The sequence below is a fragment of the Lissotriton helveticus genome, chromosome 1_1 (genome assembly GCF_964261635.1).
Source record: "Lissotriton helveticus chromosome 1_1, aLisHel1.1, whole genome shotgun sequence".
Classification (NCBI taxonomy): domain Eukaryota; kingdom Metazoa; phylum Chordata; class Amphibia; order Caudata; family Salamandridae; genus Lissotriton; species Lissotriton helveticus.
In genome coordinates, this window is record NC_136057.1 from 1414276045 (window position 1) to 1414295104 (window position 19060).

General features: G+C 46.1%; 1 protein-coding gene across 6 annotated transcripts in view; it reads right to left on the reverse strand.

Moving 5' to 3' along the window:
* The window catches only part of CARM1 (coactivator associated arginine methyltransferase 1), a 395773-nt gene that overhangs the window by 145446 nt on the left and 231267 nt on the right, over positions 1–19060 (reverse strand). For all 6 annotated transcript variants that reach the window (XR_013609861.1, XR_013609860.1, XM_078685050.1 and 3 more), the window contains exon 10: positions 18027–18116. Coding sequence is in view for 4 of the 6 variants with exons in the window: in XM_078685050.1 (XP_078541176.1) it covers positions 18027–18116 (90 nt within the window). In the remaining 2 variants the exon portion in view is untranslated. The remainder of the gene's footprint in view (positions 1–18026; positions 18117–19060) is intronic.

Consider the following 19060-nt stretch of genomic DNA (forward strand, 5'->3'; position numbering starts at 1 on the left):
ATGCAAGAAAAAGGCAGGAGCCTAAAATGCATTCCACAGACAGAAAAACCTTTTATTTTCATCAAAGAACCTGTAATAAAAGGCAATTAGCCTATGTAGGCTGCCTAAAGAAATAACATCCCTGTACAGAAAATCAGACTGACCTCTCCTTTAAGGCCTTATAGAATCTGAACACTTTGCCTTTAAGGCCTCCAGGGGAACCCTGCTCTCAACATGCCCCACAGGTGACAGTTAGGTCAGTTCTTTTGCACGGTACAGTAAACCTTGCAGGTATCTGCATATATAAGCGTAAAAATAACATCTTAAACCATAATGCTACTGCTCGCCTGAGGAGGCGGGAGGGTGCTTATGACTTTAATGAGTATACCCCTGGAAGAGAACTAGGATTACAGGTAACTAACTAATCCTTCTCTTCCGGGGGATACTCATTAAGAGTCATAAGCACTGAATAGAATAACAAGCTTATACCCACTTCAAAGCGAGCGAGCAGGAAATAGAAATAATAGTACGACACACATATCTTAGCTAGCATTAGCAAACCAGTTCCTTAGCGATGCCTGTCCCACCTGACCATCTGCCTGTGTGTCTGAGTCAAGACAGTAATGGCGAGTAAAGGTATGGACTGAACGCCAAGTAGCTGCCTTACAGATTTCTGCCATAAAAACATTCCTAAGGAGAGCTGTGGTGGAAGCTTTCCCTCTCGTGGAATGAGCCTTTGGTCTTCCTGATAAAGACCTGTTAGCCAACTGATAAGCCAGTGTAGGAAGGTAGATCCCTGACTATGGTTGCCCCCAACTTTTTGCCTGGTGTTTTGCTGGTTTTCTGACTTAGTTGACCTGGGGCCCTGCTATTCAGGACCCCAGGCCTACTGCTCTCTCTGTAAAATGGATTCCATGTACCCTAGGTACATATCTAATTGGATACTGAGTCACCTTATCAGTCCCTGTACAGTGTACCTTAGGTACCCAGGGCATAGGTGTACCCAGGGCCTACCAGGGGCTGCAGCATGTATTATGCCACCCCTGGCTGGCCATCCAAATCTGACACAACTGGCTGCACGACAGCTGGGGCAAGGTGGTGTAATCACCCTTTGCTTTAGATATAGTATTCCTATATCTAACCCTAAAATGGACACATATATTCCTATCAGTCACTCCTATGGCAGGCCTTAACAATCCTGAAGGCAGAGTGCTTGGAATAATGTGAAATGGTGCTCTGGCATGAGCTGAGCCCGTTTGCAGCTTGCGGAACCAAGTCCTAATAGCTGTTCCATGATAACGCATACCATATACTCTTAAGTGCATTATAATCCTCGCGGTTAAATGCCAACTCTGGTATCGCTTTATCAAAACATGTCGAGTAAGGTGTCATACGAATTGGAATACTAACCCCTCGCCAATTCTGGCGACAGGGCTAGCATTCCACCCTTCTAGAGGGACACGACATGCATGTAACCTGTAACCCCGGTTAAAGTTAGACAGAGCCTTAGCTCCACAAAATGGATGCTGCCACCGAGACACAAGTCTGCCCTCCTGCTGCTGGGAGTCCTCCCAGCCCAGGAGGCAAGGACAAAGGGTTTCCTGCCAGGGGCGGTGCCAGCACCGTCCCAGACAGGATTTTGTGTATCCTAGGTAGGCAGGGCTTTAGAGGAAGGTGACTGCAAGTGGCACCCCGGTGCTCACTGTGCATTTTGTCCACCCTAAGCGTGGAAGGGTATACTCAGATGTGAGTCCCTTGCTCATTGCACCATCAGGATTCAAGCAAGCCGGGCCGAAGACGGCTGTAATGCCAGAAACCGGTCCCCGGAAGCTTGTTTCCTTCCCAGTGTAAGAATTGGCTTTTGTAGTCTGGTCTGCCCTGTTCCCATGATGCACTGGGCCAGGGACAGACTAATTTGCATACAGCCAGGTTCTGAAACTGGGATGGTGCAATGAGCTAAAAAACGGTGTTGGATCTAGCCCTGATCTCTTGACTGGGTGAGAGTACTCTGCTTAATTCAGAGACTCTGTCCATCACCACCCCTTGTTGTAAATAATTTTGTCCACCCTAAGCGTGGAAGGGTATACTCAGATGTGAGTCCCTTGCTCATTGCACCATCAGGATTCAAGCAAGCCGGGCCGAAGACGGCTGTAATGCCAGAAACCGGTCCCCGGAAGATTGTTTCCTTCCCAGTGTAAGAATTGGCTTTTGTAGTCTGGTCTGCCCAGTTCCCATGATGCACTGGGCCAGGGACAGACTAATTTGCATACAGCCAGGTTCTGAAACTGGGATGGTGCAATGAGCTAAAAAACGGTGTTGGATCTAGCCCTGATCTCTTGACTGGGTGAGAGTACTCTGCTTAATTCAGAGACTCTGTCCATCACCACCCCTTGTTGTAAATAATTTTGTCCACCCTAAGCGTGGAAGGGTATACTCAGATGTGAGTCCCTTGCTCATTGCACCATCAGGATTCAAGCAAGCCGGGCCGAAGACGGCTGTAATGCCAGAAACCGGTCCCCGGAAGCTTGTTTCCTTCCCAGTGTAAGAATTGGCTTTTGTAGTCTGGTCTGCCCTGTTCCCATGATGCACTGGGCCAGGGACAGACTAATTTGCATACAGCCAGGTTCTGAAACTGGGATGGTGCAATGAGCTAAAAAACGGTGTTGGATCTAGCCCTGATCTCTTGACTGGGTGAGAGTACTCTGCTTAATTCAGAGACTCTGTCCATCACCACCCCTTGTTGTAAATAATCACTGTGCATAGGCCGGCTGGAACCAGTTCCAGGGGCACTCCAGCCCCTGATCTGGGGAAAGCCCGCCAAAGGAGAGGGGTGTAACCACCCCCCTCCTAGTCCAACCCATAGGGCAGGACTTAGTCGCGTGCCAGCCCCTTTTTGCAGGATAAAGGTAGGAACTGGCCCCCTTCCAAATTAGATCAATCTTTGAATCCTGAACCGACCTTCTACACGAAGAACTCAAGACTCTTCCCAAGATTTCTCCCTTGTGACTAAGGAGTAGTCACCCTGCAGCAGCAGGCACCAACCAAGCATCGCGGTTTGTTGCCAGTCTCTCCTCCGGATCAAGACTGCTCCAGCACGACGAGAACCGGCTTCCCTGGCACCTCTGACCTCAACCTACATCATCAGCCCAGCTGTGATCCGTGGGTGCGACGAGACCTCGAGGGACCGGCCATCTTCAGAACTGCACGACGCTTGTCCAGCACGACCACCGAGTGACCCTCGACTGAGTGCTTTGGGGTAAGAGAAGCCCCGACCCTGAGCAGCTCCAGCACCGAAGCTCAGCCCCCCTGCATCCACGAGATCTGCGTGGGGCCCTTCTGCTTTTTGCTGCTCACCGCGTTGTCCAGGTCACTTGCCCGTTGGCTAGTGACCCTCTGACGACGAACTCTAACGACAAACACCGCTGGTCTGGTTGCTCCAGACTGGCCCTTGCTTCCCTCCTTCAGAGAAGTACCCTGGACCCTCCTGGTCCACTCAAGACGCCATTTTAGGTCCACCCCGTGGGCCTTGCATTTGCCAAGACTTGTTGCCCACTCCTGGGTCCAGCGACGTCGACAGCAAGTACCTTCGTGGGACAGCTCGCACCTCCATCCTGGTCGCCGACAACGCCTCCTGGTCCGAGAGACTGCAGAGCCCAGCAGCGCCCACTCAGCTGGCTGAGGTGACTTCGTCCGGTGCCATCCTGGTGCCCACCTAAATCACTGGCTAGTGATTCAGAACTTGGTCCCCTCTGCTTACAGGTTTCTTCTTCCCTGATCCAGGCTTGGATCACCACGAACTCCTTCACTGGCCGCCTGCCAGCAACTTCTTTCTTCAGGCTCCTGGATCTTCAACGAGGGTTTCCGACGCAACTTGAACCCTATGCAGCCGCAGCCCCTGGGCTAGGTAAACTGAGTACTCCGGTGCTCCAGCATAGTCCAACACCCTAAGTGTTCGGATCCACGCTTGTTTTCGACCCACCTAGTCGGGTTCGCCCGGGAACAGTAACTTTGTAAAGTGCTAGTATCCATAGACTTGTTCCCGCATCACGCGTGAGAGTTCCCACTCTGCACCTGGCGTCCCTAGGCCTCCTGCTTCTAATCCAAGGGTTCAGCATTGTAGGCCTAGCGTTTCTACAGTCTAGAAAAGTATTACTTACCTGCTAGTAACTTCGCATTCCACTTCTTGTGTATATGGTTTTCCGTGCCCCTCGGGCATTTGTGTAAATTGTGCGACTTTCAGTAATTCTTTAAGAGTTTTGTTGTGTGCTTAGCTCCCTATCTCATAAAGAGCCAGGGTAGTCTTGTTATAAATAAATATACTTTATTTTTGATAACAACTTGTGTGGTGTCCTTTCACTTGGTGTTCAAGGGGTATATGTGATGGTAAAACAGCTGGCTTAACACGCCCTCTAGAGTCTTAGCCTTAGACTGCTCGTATCCATGCTACTAGGATAGCTGGTCTATAAGGTTGACTTACAACCAATCATCAATAAGGGTTGTTTGGACTGATATATAATGTTCACTATTCTAGTGAGCACTCTGTATCAGGCCAACTTCTCACAGCCAGGACAATGCAAGAAACAATCCACCTAGATATGGACCTCTTGGAAGCCGCAGAGCCCGTATTAATAGGACCATAATTAAGGAACAAACTGTCCGACTTTCTCAATATCTGTCCTATTCAAATAAAACTTAAGAACCCTCTTAAAGTCTAAGGAGTGGAGAGCTCTTTCAGGAGGAGTTGCAGGATTTGGAAAGAAAGTAGGCAAAGTTACAGACTGATTAATGTGAAAATCTGACACAACCTTGGGCAAAAAGGAAGGATGCGTTCTGAGTACCACTCTTAGCATGGAATACAATGAAAGGTTCCTTACAACACAGAGCCTGGATCTCGCTCACTCTACGAGCAGAAGTAATGGCTACAAGGAACGCTACCTTCCAAGTTAAGTGTTCTAAGGAGGCTTTATGCATAGGCTCAAATGGAGCACCCATTAACTTAGTTAACACCACATTAAGCTCCCAAGGGGAGAAGGTGATCTGACTGGCGGATACACCTTTCTTAAACCTTCTAGAAAATCTTTCACTACTGGCATCCTAAAAAAGGAGGTCTGCATAGGTGATTTCCTGTAGGCAGTGATCGCTGCAAGGTGAATTAATAGAGGCCAGCCCTTGCCAAATGTAACAGATACGGTAGAATGACCTGTTCCTGCCATGGATAGGATCATGACCATTGTTCTCACCATAGAAAGAACAGTTTCCATCTAAAGCCATATGACTTCCTTGTAGAAGGACGTTTTGCTTCTTTAAGGATATGCTTACAGTCTGGATTCAACTGCAAGTGTCCATACTGGATGACTTCAAGAGCCATGCTGCCAGGTGTAGGGAGGACAAGTTGGGGTGGAACACTCTCCCCTTCTGCTTGGACAGAAGATCCGGGCGACATGGCAACCTCCTGTGAGGCACTTCCGACAACTGAAGGAGATCTGGAAACCACCATTGGCGTGGCCACTCGGGGGAAATCAAAATCATCCTGGAATTGGTTTTGTACATCCTGTTGATTACTGTCGGTATCAATGGAGTCGGTGGAAAAGCGTACAGTAAGTTCTGACACCAATCTATCAAAAGGGCATTCCCTTGAGATCCGACCTGGGGAAACCTGGACGCGAAGACGGGGCATTTTGCGTTTTCCGTGTCTGCGAACAGGTCTATATCTGGGGTTCCCCATGCTTGAAAAATACTGTTTGTGACTTCCTCGTTGAGAACCCAATCGTGAGTCTCGACGAAGTCTCTGCTGAGGAAATCTGCCTGAGAATTGGGGGACCCTGGCAGATGCACAGCTGTTATCGACAAATCCCTCGCTAACAACCAGTTCCAAATGGTCTGGGCTTCCATGGAAAGAGTCCTGGACTGGGTCCCCCCTTGCTTGTTTAAATAATATATTGTTGTTGTATTGTCTGTCTGCACAAGAAGGGACCGAGACTGGAATGATGGAAAGAGGGACTTGAGAGCCAGATGGACGGCTCTTAGCTCCAGTAGATTGATAGGATAGCCCTTTACGGAATCTGACCATAGCCCTTGTACCTGCAGAGGGCCCATATGAGCACCCCAACCCTGAAGAGAGGCGTCTGTGATCAGAGTGAGTAGGAGGATCCTGATGAAATGGCACCCCTTGCTTTAAGTGTGACCTCCTCATCCGCCATCGGATGGAATCTTTGGCGGACTGATGGAGTATTCGATCCTCCCAGCATCCCGCCCTCTGTCTCCATTGATCCTCTAAACACTGCTGCAGAGGACGCATGTGCAATCTTGCGTTTGGAACTATGAAGATGCACGACGCTATCGACCCCAGGAGAGAGGACACTTGGCGAACTGTCGGGTAAGTGGATTGAAGGAGGATAAGACATTTTGTCCGGATTGATAGCCACCTCTCCTCCGAAGGACACACATTTACGTTTTCTGTGTCCAATAGGGCTCCTAGATAGTGTATCTGCTGGGTTGGGTTCATTATTGATTTCTTGAAGTTGACCTGAAGACCCAACTTGTGCATGAGATGAAGGCATATTGCAAGATGATCTTCCAGAAGAGATGGAGACAAACTTTTCAGAAGCCAGTCGTCCAAATAAGGATAGATGAAAATCATCTGCTTCCGAAGAAAAGCAGCTACCACCGCCATACACTTGGAGAATGTTCGGGGAGCTGACTTTAGCCCAAATGGAAGTACTGCATACTGGTAGTGATGAACAGACACTTGAAATCTGAGAAATTTGCGATGCCTCTTTGAGATTGGAACATGAAAGTATGTGTCCTTCAGATCGATGGAACACATCCAGTCCCCCTGATGGAGTTGGGAAAATATTTGATAGAGCGCTAACATTCAAAATTTCTCCTTTCAAATGAATTTGTTCAACAATCTCAAGTCCAGTAGAGGTCTGTATTCTGCAGTGGGACCTTTCTTTCTCACCAAGAAGAAGCGGGAATACAGTCCTTGGTTTCTCCGTGGAAGAGGAACTTTCTCTATGGCTTTTTTGCGTAAAAGAATGTTTACTTTCTGCAGAAGCTTGTGACTTTGATGAATGACTCTTTGGACTTATGAAAGGTGGAGGTTTTTTGAATTTGAGGACATAACCATTCTGGATGATGCTGATGACCCACCTGTCTTTTGTCAATCTTCTCCACTCGTCTAAGTATAAAGCAATGCTTCCTCCTACCGGAGTGGACCACAGCTGTGGAGGAAGTTCCGTCTCATTGTTTCTGAGGCTGTTTTGCAACTGAGGATTGCTGTCTGTTTCCTCCTCTGCCTCGCCCAGGCCTGCGCTGTTGAAACTGCGACCTCCGCTGAGACTGACCCTGGGTTTGAGACGAACAACTTGATGATTGCCCACGTTGCTGAAACGACCTTTTGTCGTAGGGGCGAAAACGACAGCGACACTCCTTCTTTTCTAGGCCAACCGCTTTCAGAGTATCAAGCTCAGCTTTCATTTTGGCCATCTCATTATCCGCATGTGATCCGAATAATGTTGTCCCGTTGAATGGCAGATTGACTATTTTCCTTTGGGCATCAGGCTTAAGGCCCGTGAGGCGAAGCCAAGCAGACCTCCTGGAACATATGCCGTGGGCATAACCATGCGCTGCAAGATCCGCACAATCAGCCGCAGCACTAATACTTTGGTTTGCAACCAATCCACCTTCTCCCACAATCTCAAGGAAATCCTTCTGATCTTCCTTCGCCAACTTCTCCGCAAACCTAGACAGAGTCCCATAGGAGGCGGTCATAGCGACCCAGCAGAGCCGAAGCACTAACCACTTTCATGACAGAACCAGCTGTTACACATCTTCCGCCCCAAGGAGTCCATGTTTTTACTGTCTTTCTCCGGCGGAGCAGATGAGATAGACGTAGCCGAATGGGCTTTCCTAGCCGCCGCCACTATAAGAGAATCTGGTGGTGGATCAGTGCGCAGGAAAAGTGGATCCTGATCCGGTGCCTCATACTTTTTTGCAATTCTAGAGGGCCCTGATCCCACTGTAGCTGGTGTCAAGAAAGACTTCATGGCCGGTTCCAACAAACCTGGCACCAACGGAAGAAGAGGCCTAGCAGACGATTTATGATGTAGGGTTTCAAATATAACTGAAGATTTCACAGGAGGCACTGCCATAGTTATTTTTAATTTGCTAGCCCCATGGCACAATACGTCATTGAAAGTCCCCAAATCATCCACAGGAGAGATCCTGGATGGTGGTATGATGAGATAGTGGGGGAATAATCTCTGTAAGAGGACCTCGTTGAGGAGGAAGAGGCAGGAGATCTGTGCGATCCCTGGAATGTGAATGCCTCTTTACTGGAGACCTAGATCTTCTTGGAGATCCACCAGCCGGTGGTCTTGAAACTTCCACGGGCAAAGGTCTGCTATCGGGCTTGGGCTGCATATTCCAATGGCGGATGCTCTCCAACCATCTAGGAGACATGTTCGCAGGAGGTGATCTACGCACCGGAGAGCCCTCCGGGGTAACCTGCACAATTTGTATTCCCATTCACGAGGAAGATGAGCTCCGAGACTGCGGAGATCTAGACGCTGGTGTAGGCACCTCTCTGGGCACCAGTTGTCTGTCCCTCGACATTGAATTTTCTACGTCGAGCCAGAATGCGCCAAAATAGAAGATTCCTTATGAGGAGAGGCTCTGACCAAATTAGACCTGTCCACAGATGTCCCTGACGTCGGGTCTTTCGACGTCGACCTTGGATGGTCAGCCAATGACCTCGACGTCAACTCCGACCTCGACAAAGACCTATGCGAGCTCCGAGAGGCCGATCTAGACTGCCTCGACGCCGACCCTGAAGCAGGTGGCGGAGACCTCGACCTTCGACGTCGGTTGTCTTTTCGACGTCGAATGAGAGGCATGCCTCGACGTCGAACCATGTCTCGACGGCGATCTCGATCTTCGTCTTTTTTCAGGTCTCGACGTAGATCCACTTCTACCTCTCGACGTCGATCTTCTCACTCTCGACGTCGTCTTCACAGCAACCGACACCAAATGCCTCGACAGACAGGCTTCTCGACGGCGACCTCGACCTCTGCTTCGACGTCGACTTGTGCCTTACCGGCGATGTCTTCTACGTGGATGTACTTCTCTCGACTGGTCTCGACGTCGACAAACCTGACGGCAACTTAGATTTTGACCCTGAACTCACTTTCTACGACGTAGACGCTTCATGATGTCGTGTTTTCTTACTTTTACCCTCAGGAGAAGCAGATCTTTGACGTTTTGCTGGAGAGGAGGGCCTGCCAGATTAAAACTCACTTCTTGCCCCCCTTCTCATGATGTCTTTCTCTCTCCAGAAGACCCAAAAGCCGAAACGTCTCTTTCCTTTAAAGTTCTCCTGGAAAGTTTGAGGCAATGATAACATTTTTCCACATCATGTGTGGAAGGAAGACAGACCACAAAAACAGAATGGGGATCTGTTTTGGACATTTTCTTCCCACAGGAAGGACAATTGTAGAATAAAGGTGGCATAACTGACAAAAAATTCTTGATGAATTAGTCAGAAAAGTTGAACAATACCACCAGCAAAGAATACTGTCGAATAAGACAGGAAAAAACCAAATTCTGACTGAAAAACAATCAAATTCAACAGAGCTTAAGGTCCAGGTTCCTCACAGAACAAGCCGGAAAAAAGAACTGACCTGTCACCTAAGGGGCATGATCGGAGCAGGTTTCCCCTGGAGGCCTTAAAGGAGAGGTGTCAGTCTGATTATCTGTACAGGGATGTTATTTCTTTATGCAGCCTACATAGGCTAATTGCCTTTTATTGCAGGTTCTTTGATGAAAATAAAAGGTTTTTCTGTCTGTGGAATGCATTTTAGGCTCCTGCCTTTCTCTTGCATTGTGTCTATAGTTTATTTTCATTCTGCAGAAAATATGTAATTAAGGCTTTTTTAGCCTATGGATAATGGTTGTACTGCATATTATTAGTGTATACATGTATATGTGTATAATATGTTTATTACTATGTACTCTTTTTATATACATTTACACATATATATGTATTTGGTTATGTGTTCCGGGTTCCCGCTCATGGGCGGAGATTATTCAGTGCTTAGGACTATTAATGAGTATCCCCTGGAAGAGAAGATGGCACTCTCACATATTGCAATTTCAAACTTTTCTATATTCAGCCACTTATTACTGGAAAGTATTTAATGCTTACCTGTGCCAGGCTTGCTTGGTTCTAAAAATAAACAGTATATTTTGTTTATACAAAAACAATTGTCCTAGAGTTCAGTGTGTATATCAAATGCCTAACACTGTCCTCTGAAACTGTCTTACTGCTCGACCACTCACCACAATTAAAGAGTAAGGTTCTATCTAACTTTAACCTCTACCTGCATCTAGGGTCACCTGGACTCTATACTACACCAAAATGAAGTATTGTGTGTAAATATAGAGCCAGTTTCCTACACTTGGTGAATACCCGTGGGGCGGTTGTGAATGAAGGGAAGAACTTTGAAATTATAGTGCTTTCCCTGGAAAAGAAACCCTGGGCATTTGCGAAGTGAGGAATAGATGGGTATTTGTAGTAGGCATCTTTTAGGTCTAATGCCACCATAAAATTGCCTTTTTACAGCAATGATATCACTTTCTGAAGAGTGACCATACAGAAATGTTCAGATAGGATGTAGTGATGTAGAGGTCTGAGGCCTAGACAAGTAGAAGAGAGCCATCAAGAGCCATCATTTTTGGGAATGAGAAAATACATAGAATATATTCCTGTTCCTTTATGTTGAAGTTGGACTGGCTCTATTGATCCTTTGAGTAAGAGAGCTGAAATCTCCTGTTTGAGCAGAGTTTGATGTTCTATGGATAGTTTGTGTTAGAGGTGGAATATTTGGAGGCGTGGTAATGACCTCCAGCCAGAAACCATGTAGGATAATGTTGAACACCCATGAATCTGTTGTGAGGAATTTCCATGCTGCACAACTTTTTTGCAGACATCCCCCTACAGGTGTTAAATGTTTGGGGGAAATGGCTAGCACGTCATTGCTTGGGGTTTGTACTTGTGGTATGGGTCGAATTTCCCTGAACGCAGTCTTTGTAATTGTTACTTCTAAAAGAGCCTCTGTAGTAGGTTTTAGAGGCGGATGACTGTGCTTGTAGGAAAACCCTGTAGGGTCAGATCTGGCACCTTGTTTGAAAGTTGGGTGACTAAAGATCCGTGATAGGTGGGGGATTGTAGAGCCCCCCAAAGATTGATACTTTATTTCATTTTCTCAAGGCAGTATCTACTTTTGGGCCAAAGACATGCTCCTTGTCAAATGGGCGATGGAGTATTGTTGCTGTACTTCAGGTTTGAAACCGGAGACACCAAGCCTAGCATGTCTACGGAGGAGAAGGCTAGTATTTATGCCTCTTGCTGCAGTGTCAGTGGAATCAAGCGCACACTTGATGGAATGGTTTGTAATTAACTTCCCTCCATTAACAATTTCATACCCACTTTTTTAGGTCTCGTCTGAGCCAGCGCATGCACTGCTCGGTGAGACATTTAGTGTGTGGGCTTTTAAAAGTCCGACCACGCGCTTTTGGTTGGCCTCAAGCGTGCGGTTACGCACACAACGACGAGCAGAGGTGCCATCTGGCTTTCCTCTCTCGTCATGGTGCGCGCACATTGCACACCACTCGCCAGCCCGCTTTTGCCGAAGTAAAGAAATACAAAAAAACATCTATTTCTTTACTTTTGCAGCAATCGCGGCACCGGCACTTTACCTTTAACATGGTTAAAGTAAAGCACGAGTGCTGCGATTGTAGCAAAAGTACAGAAATAGACGTTTTTTTCTATTTCTTTACTTTTGCTACAATCGCGGCACCCGCACTTAGCGGCACCTGCGATTGCTGCAAAAGTAAAGAAATAGAAAAAAAACATCCATTTATTTACTTTTGCTACAATCTCGGCACCCGCGCTTTAATTTTAACCTGGTTAAAGGTAAAGCGTTGTTGCGGCGATAGGAATTCCAATCAGCTTATGTTTTTACTTCAGAAAGATGCCAACCTGCCTTAGTGGGAAAAGCAGGAGGTAAATAAGAACACAAGGCAATTTAAAAAAGCTGGCAATCTGAAATTTGGGTTAACTTTGAAAAACACGGAGAAAGAAAACTAACACCCCCATTCGTTAAACTAAGTGAGGGTTTGCATTTTACTTGTACACCGTTGGCTTGTTTTTAGTGCTCAATTAGTTTCAGTTTTAATAGAAAATCATGTGGGACAAAAAAACAGGAGACTGGAAAGGTTTACAGTCAGCAATGTGAACAATTCTTCCCACAGATACAAAGAGTTATTTTTTTTTTGAATGATCAATGATTTCAGCATGCTTGTGACAGCACTGAAGACGTGTGTAGGAGGTGTTACTGTAGATTATAACATCATAATGGCAGCCCTTACAAAAGCATACCTAAGCATCGGCAACATTTTATCAGCTACATGACTATTAACCTCACTGAGCAGAAAATCCAAATACCTCATGTTCATACTCCAACTCGATTCCTATCAATTTGGGGGCTAAAATCATGTAGAGCGCACATTAGTCTTGGACATGATCATGACGATGTAATGGTTTTGTCAACTAAGAAGGGAGTTTGCTTGGACGCGGCTTACAGGTATTGGATAAATACGAAGCATGGGTAATGCAGAAGACTATTTGTTCTCTGAGCAAAGACTACAAAAAATGTGCATACTCCTTAGGCCCCTGCACCGTTCATCTACTGTCCGATTTTCCCTGTAAATAGGCGACGGCGCCTCTTTTTACGAACTGTGTGTACACTTTTTGCACGATGCTGGGCAGTTCCCAGGTTGCCAGCTCACTGCGTGTGTTAATTTGCGAGCAGTGTGTGAACAACAAATATTTATCACGCACACACTAGGCTGTTCTCGAGGCAGTGCTTCAGGGCTGAAAGCGTGCACAAACATGCATTGGCATAGACAATAGGTGTCGCTTTTGGGACCTTCTAAGTATTTAGTTATGCAGCAGAATATCCTTGGTGCAACAACACCAACTGTTGCATGGCTAAACACTTATAAGGTCCCAAATGCAAGACCTTTTGGCTATGCCAGTGCTTCTTTGTATTCCTCTGGGAGGTGTTAGAGGAGTTGCTCCATTTCATCCCAGTGTGCCCTGCCATAGCGTGCAGAAAGCGATTGGCTGTTCGTAATCCATCAGTGATTAGCAGATTGGGCTGCAACCAGTTTCCCCAGAGGCATCAATACGTTTTGACTTCTTATCTGGGGGAGGTGCATCTCCAGTTATTTGTGCGTTAGCCCCAGTGGTTTTTGTAAAACAAGTAAGTGCTGGGGCTCTCGTCAGGAGGCAGCTTGCACCAGCCCATTTCTCCTGTTGGTGCCAGCTAAAACAGAACCAACTGACGACTAAAAAAGTGTAGAGAAGGTGTGGCGTAATGGCCAGAGCTGCTCAACATCTTGCGATTTTGGGCAAATCACTTAATCTCCCCATGCCCACCAAAAATGAATGAGTCCTTAAGTGGTGCTCGTGAAAAGCGCCAGTGTTGATGATTAAGTGCTGGTGCTGAGCACCGGACAACACAGGCTCAAAATAGAAACCACCAGCTCAAATTAAGCACAGGTATGCCCATTTTCTAGCATTGGCTACTACTAAGGTGTCTGGTATTAATTGTTTTTTAATATATACAGGTCGAATGGTGCTGCGTTATATTTTGTGTCAACCCTTGGTGTAATGATGCATGCTTTGACAGGGTCTTTAAAATTGTCAGCATGGCATAGTACTCCTTTGAGCATTGGTAAATATTGAGATCCTCGTTGAGCAGTAGTCAGGGTCTCAAAGAGGAAGTCATCCTCTATAGGGTCTTTATGTAGTGGAACCTGGTGGTATGCTGCCGCCCTGGTTATTAAGTCCTAATAAGCTTAAGCATCATCTGGTGGAGATGGCCGTGTAGGATAAAGGTCTGGATCGGTGTCCCCTTGTGGCTCCCTATCTTAGGCGTCTCATGGGTCTCTAGGCTGTGTATCCTCTCCTATACTACCATGGTCATCTAATATGGTTGGATGTGGTGAGAAATTACCCTCTTCAGATCGATGTGGTGAAGTGGGTGGTGGAGTTTGTGTGTTTGTGTGTGTGTGTGTGTGTGTGTGTGTGTGTGTGTGGGGGGGGGGGGGGTGGTGTTGAAGAAATTGTAGGGGTAGGTAGAAGAAGGGGTAAAAGGCCAGTGGCATTGCCTTTTTTTTTTTTAAGGTCTCGCCTGAGTTGCAGCAAAAGCGCTGCTCGAGCAGTGCGGGATCTATTGTCATTGGTTTTCTGTCTGGCTTCTTTGGAAGTGAGGTTGGTGCACACCCCGTCTCCCTTAGGCCCCACCCACCCGTAGTCTGTTGCTCGTCATGCGCGCTGTGTCTCTAGCGTCCCTGCTGAGACTCGAACGCTCTAGCCGATAGGCAACATCCAGCGATCAACCTGGGGCTCATTTTCCCCTTCTCTCCCACTCCCTTTGTGTACGAATGCTTGGTAATCTCTAGCCGTTAGCCAACATCCGGTGATCTACTAGGGTCTCATTTTCCCCTTCTATCCCACTCCGTGCGCTGCGTCATCAAGACCTATTGCATTGCAATTTTTTTAACCATTTTCTTTACTTTTAATTTCTGTACAATGGCGGCTTTAGTAACTCAGCGCAGCTGCAGTTTAGTGGATGTCACGCTACAACTTTGAAAAATGCATTCCGTTTATCCCTCCTGTACCCCAACCCCGTTGCAATGATGCACGTGAACATGGCGCTGTCTTGGTAAAACAAATATCCTTTGTTCCCCCTCCCCCATTTATGCCCTTCGAGTGGCTTTTTAGTCTGTTAAGGTGCCGTCCGCAGCACACATGGTTCTACTCCAACTCCGGTTTCAGCCTTTCTCCTTGGGACGACTCACAGAGCAATCCTCAGATCCTTATCCCTCTTGCAGAGCATCGGAAGCTGCAGCGGCCCAACACGCCCCCCACGGAGGCCGCATAATGAGCTCGCTACTGTTTGGAGACATGGCACAAGGTATGGCTTCCCCTGCCCATGGGCCTTTGCTGGTCGGTCCCCCTTTACCAATGCCCTTGGCACCGAGGGGTGACTTGGGCTCAGACATTCATTTGCTGCAGACCCTCTGCGTCCGCTTCTTCCTTTCCAGAGTGCACGAGCTAGATCGGAGGAACCGGACCTTGGAGGGTCGGCTGGAACGGACACCCTGCGAGCCAGTGGTGCCCACCCGGCCTGACCGCTTCCGCACCTTTACCAGGGTGTGCAGACCGGGCCTACCCAGTGCTCCCTGCCTGGCACTATCTGGAACTACACCCAGGTGCGGGGTGCACACACTGTGCATGGACCAGGAGTAACATGAACACATCTGGATGGGGCGGGGATCCAGATCGCCACCATCCCTCCTGAGATCCGGGCCCTCTACAATGTAACGGTGCAGTCTTGGGTACCTTCCGATCACCCATTCATGACCATTGCAATGCCTAACGAGCACTAGCTAATTAATGTGCTCTGGTGGCCCCCCCGAGCGAGTGTTCGTGTGGTTCTGGGCGTTCTTAGTCCGTTATAGATCTGCAGTCATTATATTAGTAGGACACTGTCTTTTGCTCAAATTTGATTTTGTTATTCGTCCCTCAATTGCAAATCAGCGTGAGTTATACACACATTTCATGTACACTGCGCTCTCCTATCCGCGACTTCCACCACTTCCTGTTAGATAAGAACCCCTTTCTCATCACTTATGAACACTGCTCCCCATCTCATCATAAACAGTCTTCGCTTCTCTCACTGTCTAGTTAGTGCACAGCACTTCTGTCATCGTAACTGGTGTCTAGCAGTTAATTTCTCGCTGGCAGATGCAAGACCATGTTAACGATCTGGCACGGTTAATTGGGTCGATTGTTGTGAGCCCTCACACATTGAATTGAAATAGTGCACACTGTAAGAAAATGGCTCTATATATACTGGATCAAAGTCGGGTACAGTGTGTGTGTATAGAGTCCCCAATCCCCAGGGGTTTGACAGAGGTTAAAGTCAGTTCTGACCTTAATCTCTAAAGTGGTAGCTTGGTCGAGCAGTAAGGCAGTACCAGAGGACAGTGTAAAACATTTGTTGTACACACTCAGTCAGCAAAAGGTTTCACACACTCGAACTGAACTCTAGGCCAAAAATATATTATTGTTTTATTTTAGAACCAACAGGTATCAACATATACTTTTCTCAATAGGAGTGACTTTAGGTAATTACTTTGCAGAATGGCAATAGACTTGGTAAGTACAATAGTTACTGGGGTTGCAATAGACAACACAATTCTAAACACAATTTAACATTGAGCTCAATGGGTTTTTCTACATAAATGCAGTTGATTACTTTCAGGATTACTTTTCTAACCACAGGACTGGATCCAGTCCCGGGACCTAAGCTGTAAACAGTTAAGTAAAAGCGTTTTGGTTACAGTTGTAATTTTTAAAGGATATAAATGTATTTTCAAAGTTGACACTTCGAAACTTTTCAGAGATAAACTAGCAATGTTATCCTATGGAAGGAAATTCAAGTCACAGGTAAAGTAGGTTCTCGTTACTTGTGTAATCCAATACTGGACTCCTAGGTTCAGCACTGGGACCTCTACCCAAGACAGGTAAGTAATTACGTTTCAGTAGTTGGTCAAATTTTTAAAGAATATTTGTAATTTGCAAAAATTGACACTTAGAAGAAATTTCATTAGCAGATAATTTTTCGGCTAGAGCTGTTAAAGTAGTAAAGACCTAGCTGGGCAAGACGCAAAGGCCCTGGATGCAAGTCAAAAAACTCTACGTGCAAAATTGTTGCTTTGCCTGGAACGCAAGGAGGATTACACAATACTGTCAAGAAAGGGATCCACTGGTGAACCGAAGGGAGGCTTAAATGATCTTGAATCAGAGCGCAAAAGAAACAATCTAACAATTGAATCAATGCCCATGCACACCACCAACATGAGTCCCCACACATTCATGACTCGATAAATGTCTTCAAACAAAAACAACCTGTAATCATCTGAGCCCCACATTAGATGGTTAGACTTATGCAAAGCATGTGTATCTGCAGCCACACACGCCTCGAACCTTGTTGTTCCCTTCCACAGGAATGCATTGCCGAACTCAAAAATTGCACTGCGTCCTCTTTTCGAACTGAATTTTTTTTAACGTACTGACCAGAACAATTTTCTTCTGATGCCTAAACATATATAGATACTTGTTATTTGTATAAATTGGTGTGGATCTCCTAGAGTCATGACGTTGTTTATCAATCAATGTGTGTATTCGCAAATGTCTTGCCCTCCTCTGTGTTAAGCCCAAGGCTGTTCGACCTCACTACTCCCTAATAGAGCACTTTGAGATTGTTCTATAACAAGCTCCGTCCACTCGTAAGGGAACCCCTGGACTCTTTAGACTATCAGATTTTTGATATTACACAGAGCCAGCTTCCTACAACAAGTCAAATGAAGCACCCCAACAAGCAACAGGAAATCATTTCAACAAACAAAATCTGTTGGATCACACATCTGGAATGGCCAAACTTACCTCCAACTGTTATTTATCAGCTCCCCTCCCAAGCCCCCCCACCCCCACACCCTCCAAAAAAATCACTCAGCACACCCTGGCCCTGGGCTATCAGTTGTGTAGAACTGCAAACTCAGTTACATCTTGCTCTCCAGATGCCACATACTTTCTATTGTTCATTGGGAACTTGCCAACGTTACTTTTTTAGAAGTAGCACACATCCGCTTTTTTGTGTCCCTTCCTATGTAGAATTCTTTCAAAGTAGTATTGTTACAGTCAGAATTTAATTTGATGTTTTTAATTACCAAAGAAAGTATTCAATGCTGAGCAGCAGAAAGTAAACAGACTTAGTAAAAGACAAAACCTAATTTCAACTTGCCGTTTCATACAACATGGATCAGGAGCTGTGAACAGTTTATTACTTTTTACAACCCCAGATGAAGGAAGGGTGGGAGAGGATGCCCAGTAATATTAATTGTGCACTTACATTGACCCAATAAAAGCCACATCAAACCAGAAGGCCAGGCCATGCACAAGCCCTGAGTGCAGCATATGGAATTTGTATGGAATCTCGATTCTGGAGGGAGAAAAAAGAATCAGTCAGCATTGCTTTCAGCTGGTTTGCATTTTCTAAGAGCCAAGGTAATAAACAAATGATGCACAATACAAAAAAAGTTAAGACAAAAGTACATTACACAATGAATTTTCTTAATACATTTTGTACATAAAAAAGGTAAATTTTTGTTGCACGTTCTGCCTCTTAATATTTTAGCTTAACAGAGTAAAGCAACATAAGACTGAAAGAGCTGCAGCATTAATTAGGTAATTTGGCTACAAAAATGTGTTATTACGACTTTTTCCAACCGTCTAGTGAGAGTGATTGCCATTCCCCTCAACATTTAAAAGAATACATGGAGTAAACTCTGACCTCCATGAACTGCAATTGTCCAAGTGTCAGCCTGGTCACATTTAATAGGTAAAAGCCCTATTGAAATCGGAAACACCTAAACCCAAAGTCTATTGTCAGCCTACCAAACTCTGGAGTCTTATATTGATAAAACAACTGACCCCTAGAGATAAAGCGAATTGATGTGTGTTTAACAAAAAGCTTTACATCGAAAACACAAAGATTAATGGCACCTTTGGGACAAGCGTGCAAAGTTCACAATGTGGCAGACAGAGGAAAAGATAAGAGCACTGGTAAATGCATTTCATTGGGGAGAGCAAAGGGAAGTCTTGACATCTGAACTTGACTCTGTTGTCCATTTTCTCAGTCTAAGCTTGAGAAGGCTTGCTTCACAATTTGCCTCTCTGTCCTAGGAATTTCAAGTGATCAGATTTAAATCTAATGTTTCAGGTTACACACACAATGGTCAATTTGGAGGAGGCAGCCACATTGGATGATCTGGTTTATTATGCAGCAGTACAAGCTAACCAAAACTGGTCCTACATGGTCAGATTTCTTTGTGTCCATGAGGCAGCAGGGAGGATTTAGAAAGGCGGATAATGATTTTGCAATAC